Genomic DNA, 9310 nt, shown 5'->3' with positions numbered 1-9310 from the left:
GCATATGTTTGCAAAATCGTTTTAAAAAAGTATTTTCATACTTGATAGAGGAGCATCAGACTTTCATGTACAGCACCAGAAAAAATTCTTTCAATATAGCCTTGTGTTGATCCAGGACGTATACGCTATTCACTCCATATTTGGAGTGGAGACAAAAAACCTTTTATTTTAATTGTTGTATTCTAGCTCTCTGAAAGAGGGAAACCAATAATCAGGGTATTCTACAATTATGTTTCTACTTTTCATCACCAGCAGCAGAAGTTTTGTTTCAGGATTAGCTGTTGTCCTTTATTTCAGGCTGGTTAGCCTGTTCTGTATTTTCTTTCAGGGTATTAGTTTTCAGGATTCTTACAGTTTGCACAGATTATTTTGGTGATTAATTTTGTGGTTTATTTGTTACCCAGCTGTGGTTTGGCAGTTTAAACTGTTTTCTCCTGTACTATCAGATTTCTTTTAAGAGTTTGATGAAATCAGTTGTCTAAGTGTGTCTCTTGCGACAAATTTCTTTCAGCCGACCTCTTTGTTTAGAAATCCTTCTTGTGACCGATTTAGAACATCATAATCAGTTAACATTTGATGCATCCTTCTAAAAATAAGAGCATTCCAAACTGATTCACATTTTGTTGTGAGGCTGAAGAACATATAGTGACAGTATTTGTGTTTCTCATAGGTCAAGAGGTCCATTAATGCCAATAGATCTTAGGTTCAACTTCACACCTTGCAGAACATTATAGAAGGAGCTGGCAATTGGGGAGAGTTGGGGAGCATGTGTAGGGACCTCCCACGACCAGAGTTTGTGTCACATGATCCACCAGTTGTCCTGATCTCACCACTCCCATCAGGTTGCTTACAGATGCCCTGTGGTGAATAAGAATATATGAGTACTAGAGATGATTGCACAGAATCTACAAGATGAATTCAAAGCAGACACCTTTGTTTTAAAGAAGAGTATTTGATTCTTGTGTTATGGTAAGGTATTGTTTAGCTTGTACTTGTCAAGGATTTAGAGTTTGCTTAAAGAAGTGAATTGAAATGGATGTATCATCATATTTGAAGCTGATAACAATATTTTGACTTTATTGTAAATATATTGAATATCATTTTATCTCGGAATTACATGGTAAGGCAGTGTTTAGCTTGGACTTGGCAAAAATCTAATGTGGGTTGAAAGAAATGAATTTAAATGAATGTGTCATCATATTTAAAGCTGATTTTTTTTGTGACTTTGACTGAGATTGAATATCATTTGATCTCAGACTTGCAAGTTTAATCTAACAGAATAGCAATGGTTTGATACTTAAATAAGGATACTTACATAAGCAATGCCAAGCTGGAATCCCTTCCTGTCAGATCCTCTGCTGTACTGTGGGCTAACACGTGACAAAAATGTGAATGGACACAAGCTGGATTGCTGCTGTTCTTGTATATCCTCCAGAGTTGGTTCAGTTCGTCAGCAATGTCTTCCTCTTCAAACTCTTCGATGAAATATTCATCGCCAACCAGCGGATCTGAAGACCAGACATCGCCCCGGAGAGAAACTGGTAACTTCAAATCCTCCATGGTGTCGTTAGATGAGTGTTCTTGTTTAATTTCACTGCCATTTGCATCCCAAAAGAAGAATTTTTCGGGGACGTCTGACAGCCAGAGTGAAAGGGACCCGTCATTGATGTCGCGCCTCCCTCGTCTCCTGGTGCCGTTGATGAGGCGGAACAGCAGGAATCCCAGGAGGGTTCCCAGTGCTAGGGCACCCAAGGCGATGTAAGGATCAATCATGCCTCCTCCGTAACCGCCACCACCACCGTATCCACCTCCATAGCCACCTCCGTAACCGCCGCCGTACCCACCTCCACTCTTGCTAGTCTCATAGCCGTAACCCCCGTAGCCAGACCTGGATATCCCATCTTGTGTCAGGTCATCTGAGAAGCTTTGCTCTGTTGGTTCAGGAGCTTCTATACTTCTAGATCCCACTGTGTCAACTTCTCCATTTCTGGATCCTACAGCATCAACTTCCCCACTTCTGGACCCAAATGTGTAATCGGTGAAGATCTTGAATGCTTCACCCACATCCTTCATTGCCTGCCTTTTAAAACGACGGTAACCGCTGACCTCATCATTGCTCGAGTTATCTTTATTACTTGTCACAAATGATTTATATAGATTACTTAATTCTGTGTTATTGAACGATATGAATTCGATGTATTCGTTAACGAGATCATCTGAAACTGTGTCCTGCAAATAAGCTGACATCAGTCGAGTCATTGTGTTCAGGGTGTAGCCAACTTTCTCTGAGGTGAGGTAATTGACGATGCCACTCAGACCAAAATTTGTCAGGAAGCTGTAAAAGCTCTCAAGATCTCGTACTGGGCCAAGGTATGGATTAATTTCATTGGTTAAGAACAGAGCAAAGTCAGGATCCAGCTTGGTTGCTAAAAAACCCATCAAATTCACATTATCTCCCAGACTGAGAATCCTATCGATGATCTTCACCGGGGTCATTTCCATGAAAGCTTTTAAAGAGTTCTCTCGTTTCACGTAAGACAAGATTCTCTGCCACGTGGACTTGACCATCATCCAGATGCCAGAAGCAGTGACGTTACTTGGCTTGTATATGTCTGAGTCATGCGTGTGGGTCGTGTTACCGGAATATTGCTGGAAAAAGTCTAGAGTACCAAATTCTTCGGAGAATATATCCTTGACCAGTTCCACGAACTTCTTGTTGGTATCATTGAGCTCGATTTCATTGTCTTGGCTGCCTCCAATGTCAGAACCATCGTTTGAGTCATCATATTTGCCTTTGTTTTTGTTCACAGCTTTACTCATTCCTTGGTTGTTGACCTTCTTTATGGCCGCGACGATTTCAGCCAGTGCTTTACCAAATTTTTTATGCATGCCCAAGGTATCTGAAATGACGTCTTGCAGGTCCTCAGTGTCAGGTATCTGATCAAAAAGTGTCTTGAAAATGTAGGACTTCACTTTTCCTTGGTTGCTGCCGGTCCTGAAATCGTCAATGGCTGCTTTGAATAGACTTTTTATGAACGATGACTTTGTACCGTGGTCTGTTCCATTTGAATCAACACGTGCCTGTCCCAGAAACTTTGTAATCTGGCCGCTGAGGTCAGCGATTATGCTGCTTTTACTGAAGATGTTGCTTCCCCCATTTTCGATTTTAGCGATGAGGTTTCCCAGCTGTGAATAAATGTCCAGACTTTTGTTTTGGCCTTCCACGTTCATCAGTGATGAATTCATATGACCTCTAAATTTCTCAACGAGTTCCTGCAAGATCTTGAATCCATACTGTGCTGTTGTGGTTTCCAAGTTCTGTGCTGGTTCTTCATTTTCAGCACTGACTGGAATACCCATTCCTATCAGAAAGGACGCTGTCATTATGAAGAGCAGCCGTTTCTGTAAATCGAAGAATATAATTTAGCTTTCAGATGTCATCGCGGGATGATAAAGAAGAATTAAAATTTTGTGTACCCTAGTGAAAATCTCCATGAGAATATTATCAACAGTGCAAGTTTCTGTTATAACAAGTTAAGATATATCCACTGCGTTGTAACTTTTAACCTGCTTTGTCAGTCCAAGTGCTTTTGAGCATAAATTTATTGGCAAATTTTCAAGAAACCTCTCTGAGTTTTTGCGATGGCCTAGGACCACTTCGCAGCAACTGTGGTCCTGATTCAAATCCTGACCTTCTGAAATCCTAGGCAATGATCTTCCTTCTTGAAAAGTTTCAAGAAAGTACACTAATGCTTTTTTGAAGGGTCTGGAATTCGATCCTAGAATTGCCATGCAAATTGTGATGTTATATATTCAGAATTGATATGTGAACTATTACAGAATACAGAATTGGTAGGTTTTTGGACCACAGAATTCCTTGGGTAGTTTTCAAGCTTATTAAGAAGAAACTTGACAATGTAGCTAAACCTTATTTACCTGTCTGACTGATGCCTTATATCTGTAGTCAGTTGCTTTATAGCTCGTTAATAAGCGTAATTACAAAGGCTTTAAGGTCTTGAATACACTGATTGTCAAGTTTTCTTTAAGATATTGGGTAGGGATTGAATCACATCAATGTTATTGGTTTCTGTAGACCTTCCCTGCTAAAAAAAAAATTTACAGTCTTATCTGACTATTTCTAAAAGGTTTCAGAAACTTGTTGTAAATCAGTCCTATTACAAGATTTAAAGTGCCGGTAAATAAAAGTTATCAAACTATCATACTGAACCAAAGATGTGAAGATCCTAATTTTCCAGTGGCGACATTGAACTGTACATCTTAAAAATAGGGTAGTATATATTCAGAATTCTCTTGAGTGTTGTTAAAATTGCAAATAATATTCACTGTGTAGAATTTTAACCTAAACAGTACTATTTTCTTTGTAATTCAGTCCCTGTCATGTGTCAAGTATTCAAAAATTTGCCATGGAATAATTATTGATTGTATATTTTTGCAGAAAGCTCAAAACTGACTACGCCCGAATCGAAGTTTAATGGTTGCAAGGAAATGAGACTCCAGACTCCTGAAAGGTAAGTATCCCATAACATTTCAAGGTCGTAGTGTCCGTATTTAAAGAATCATTATCACAAGAATTAAGTCTCATTGACGGCCGATAGCATATTTTTCAAGCAAGTTTAACGACAGAACAGAGGACACTAGTGTACTTTTTCTAACATTAAATTCTTAACATATCAAGTGGTGATTTTCTTAAACTAATACTGTGATTGACTAAGTCTTGGAAAGTTCATAAAACAGTCTATATATATTTATATATATATATATATATATATATATATATATATATATATATATATATATATATATTGTGTGTGTTACATACATACATACACACGCACACTCTTCATTAAGAATTTGCAATCCCCAATTCCTTCCATTGAACTTGGATTGATACCAACTAAATCTGTCAAACGTTCAGGAACTTACCTTGGAAGAATATCGAAGAGGTGACATATTCTTGCGTGGTATCTTGGCCATGTGTAGTTAGTCACTGAGTGTGCGTCCAGTCAAAATTGAACCTTCCAGCTCCCTTCCAGAAGCCCAGAACTTTCTAGCCGTTCCAGGAGTCTCTCGTCCACAGCCCTGACCTTCCAGAAGTCCAGAAGGACCTTTGGCGTTCCAGAAGTCTCGCTTCCAGAGCGTTTTTCTTCAAGAAGACCAGAAGAACTTTTCCGTACCAGGAGTCTCACTTCCAGAGAATTTATCTTTCAGAATTCCAGAAGAACTGTTTGCCTTTCCAGGAGTCTCGCGTTAACAACCTTTACCTTCCAGAAGCCGAAAATAACCGTTAGCCGTCCCAGGAGTCTCGCTTCCAGAGCCTTTTGTAGCCGCCTCCCCAACTTTCCAGCAGCTGAAGCCAAACTGGGCGAAGAAGTTCTGCCTTCGAAGTATCAAGAAGAAGAAGAAGGAGAAGAGCTCTCGATGCCGGGAACCTTACTGTTTCCCACAAGGCAGCCACTCTCGTTCGATGACTTCCAGCTCCGCCCCTTAACCAAGAGGCGTACTAAGTCTTCCTTCTCGCAAGTCACGACGACGCTACGCCCCTTTCCGGAGGAGGGAACTGGAACTCGGTGGGGTGGAGAAGAGGGTCCTGAACCTTCCTGGACCATTTTTCGGTAGCGGTGCAGATCTACGTCGGTTTCCCATTGGTTCTTCTGCGACAGCCATTTGTGAAAACGGCTGACCCGCGTCGGGTTGAAAGAGTTGGAGGCATGACCGTGTATGTACTTGATGGATGTTGGCACTCTCGCGTGAGATTTTCTCCTGGGATCTCTCTCTCTCTCTCTCTCTCTCTCTCTCTCAAGTGGGACCCCTTTTTTGTTCCTTTGCTAGCTCTTTGCTTCATCGGCAGTAGGCCTATAAGTCCTGCAATCTCTCTCTCTCTCTCTCTCTCTCTCTCTCTCTCTACACACACACACACACACACACACACACACATATATATATATATATATATATATATATATATATATATATATATATATATATATATATATATATCAGTGACATTTTTTTATATACTTGTAATTTATTTATAAATAATACGGAATCTCCAGAAAGCTGTAGAAGGTAGGTTAATATCTGCCTAAAACCAGCAGATGTGAATTATTACTTGATAAGATGAAACTCGTCGTTAAATATATGTGTAAGTTATTTCCTTAACCAGAAGAATAAATATCTAAATAAATAAGAAATTCTATTCAGGTAATATATATATATATATATATATATATATATTATATTATATATATATATATGTATAATAATATAACTAAGGTTACTTAGATAACTAATTAAAATATTTAATAAATATTAATAATAACACTTATAATATTAATATATATATATATAAATACCATACGTTTATAGAATACATAAAATTATTATATACATATATATATATATATTAATTTATATTATATATATATATAGATATATATATATATATATATATATATATATTATATATATATATAATATGTATATATATACGGTAGTATATATATATTATATATATATGTTATATTATATACTATATATACTATATATATATATATATATATATATAGTAACATATATATATATATATATATATATATATATATATATATATATATATATATTAGGTCAATGATACCCTCTACAGCTTTTTGGAGCTTCCGTAGTATTTATATAGTATTTATAAATTACAAGTATATACAAATACATCATTGATATAGGGCTTATGAAGAAATTCTCAGTTATCTGTTATATTGGAAATGAATTGTAATAAATTACTTAGGTGCTGAATAAGTTATTTTGACGGTTGTCAGACTAATATAAAAGCTATGTTACGTGAAAGTACAGAAATGATTTCAATAATGAATTAGCACCCTGAAGCAATTCACCGTTTATGATGTAATCGACTTACATTTTGATCTATTTGTGTAATCATTTTTAATTTACATTTTCTTTCCTAATAATTGAGCTCCTTTTTCTGTATTTCTTTTTAACTTCTGTTAATTGCTTTTAAATAGTTGCCATATTCTTTAGAAGCTTGAATTTTAAGTCAGTGGCCCCGTCGGTGGGTTTGTTCCATGTGAATAGGGTTTATCTTATGAATAATAATAATAATAATAATAATAATAATAATAATAATAATAATAATAATAATAATAATAATACTTTCATTGATGTTGCAATACCATGGGACACCAGAGTAGATGAGAAAGAGAGAGAAAAAATTTATAAGTATCTAGACCAGAATTGAGCAATAAGAAGGATATGGGATATGCCAGTGGAAATTGTACCCATAATCATAGGGACACTAAGCACGATCCCTAGATCCCTGAAAAGGAAACTGGAAAAACTAGATAATGAAGCAGCTCCAGGACTCATGCAGAAGAGTGTGCTACCAGAAACAACACACACAGTAAGAAAAGTGATGGAATCCTAAGGAGGCAGGATGCAACCCGGAACCCCAAACTATAAATACCACCCAGTCGAATTGGATGACTGTGATAGAAAATAATAATAATAATAATAGTCTCTGTGATTGAAGGATAGTTGAAGAAATATCATAAGTTGCTTAAAGTTACGTATCATTGTGGCTTGTGGGAATGATTTTTTTGTCTTTGCATTGTTATTAATGAAGAGGAAATTGCTATGCATGAAACAGGACCGGTCTGGTTCATGAACTGTTAAGTATGCTTGAGAGAGAGAGAGAGAGAGAGAGAGAGAGAGAGAGAGAGAGGAGAGAGGTGAGTTACACTTCCCTACTCTGTATGTAAAGTAACTGGGTGGGTGGCTCAATCCAAAAATCTAGCTACATGACACAGCAGTCAGGTATTTCTCGACTGGGACCTAGTTAATCAAATGGATTTTGGGCGGATTTTTCTCGACTGTGACCCAATCAATCAAATGGATTTTCCTGCCATTAACCTTTGGAATGTTATTGTGTGTGCGTGTGTGTGTTTTTTTAATTATAATAATAAAATGACCACCATAATCTTTGCAAGCTTGGATTTCAAAATCAATCTCCCCGTTGGTGGGTTGTTCCATATGATTAGGGTTTATCATCTGAATAATAATAATAATAATAATAATAATAATAATAATAATAATAATAATAATAATAATAATAATAATAATAATAATAATAATAATAATAATACCAGTTATAAGGCAATAGTACACCTGTTGTTGTTCGCGCTTATGAGGCAATAATAATAATAATAATAATAATAATAATAATAATAATAATAATAATAATAATAATAATAATAATAAGTCATACGACAAACTACAGCTGTTGGTTAGGCCTCCAGAAAAATGATACCGGTTACCTGTCCCGTTGGAAAGCTGCTCCATTTCCAAATTATTTTCATATCAGTTTTTCTGGCGTCTCACATAAAGCATAAATCGCCAGTTTGTAATTTTTTCCAAGCACGAATTGGCGAACGTGTCTGACATACATATGAAAAAAATCATTTCCAAAAATTATATTTTTTGTTCCATCACGTTCGGTCATTTTTGGAATACTCGACTGGGCGTATCTCAGGATTTTCATGGCGGTCTGCTTTTGTTTGTGTTAATCGTGTGTTTTGCTATGCATGCGCGGAACTGTGATAGACGCTTGGTGTGCATGCAACCGCAAGCAACGGATTTTTTTTTACCGTATTGCTGCCGCTATGAATTGCGATTTTTTTTAGAGAGTTCTTGGATTAAATTGCTTTTAAGATGAAGGCAAGTAGAAATCACGGATTTATTCTCATTATGCTGTCGTAGATCGTACTGAAATACTGACAAAATCTCGAGAAGATTAGACCCATTCTGTATGTGGGCAGTGACATCATCTTCCACCCCCTGACAGTTGTTTCATATTGCAACTGCAGATTGCTTTCCTCCTTTTATACCTTGTAATACCCCTTTTTTTCCTTTCTGTTTCCCTTTCAGCGCTGAATGACCTCATAGGTCCCAGTACTTGCTTGGCCTTTGGCTTCAATTGTATATTCCATTCCATCCTAAGATTGTGTCCATTTCAAAATAGTCGTTGGGTTTCACTCTCTGTGTACTTAAAAATTTACCTTGGAATAAGGAATAATCTTGTGTGTTCGTGTGTGTGCGTAACGTTCCAGATTATCAGGTAAAGAACATATATTTCCTTGGAGATTATTGGCACCGAGAACACAGTCATCCAGCGAAGTAAATTGATGTCGCCTCAGACCGAAAAGCGTAACTGAGAATGACGTTTAATTGGCGGGAAGCGAAATCGTCTTCTTCTTCTTCTTCTTCTTCTTCTTCTTCTTCTTCT

At 36.8% G+C, this 9310-nt stretch overlaps 1 protein-coding gene across 1 annotated transcript; it reads right to left on the bottom strand.

The window, feature by feature from the left end:
• Positions 1–728: 728 nt before the first annotated feature.
• On the bottom strand, positions 729–4995 carry LOC135209972 (uncharacterized). Its single transcript, XM_064242697.1, has 3 exons — positions 4945–4995; positions 1316–3402; positions 729–858 (listed from the first exon to the last, which is right to left on the bottom strand). Exons 1-3 carry the CDS (start codon positions 4993–4995, stop codon positions 729–731), a joined length of 2268 nt encoding a protein of 755 aa, XP_064098767.1.
• Between the last annotated feature and the right edge of the window lie 4315 nt (positions 4996–9310).

This window comes from Macrobrachium nipponense, chromosome 39 (genome assembly GCF_015104395.2).
Source record: "Macrobrachium nipponense isolate FS-2020 chromosome 39, ASM1510439v2, whole genome shotgun sequence".
NCBI lineage: Eukaryota > Metazoa > Arthropoda > Malacostraca > Decapoda > Palaemonidae > Macrobrachium > Macrobrachium nipponense.
This window is presented reverse-complemented; position numbering and strand designations above follow the sequence as displayed.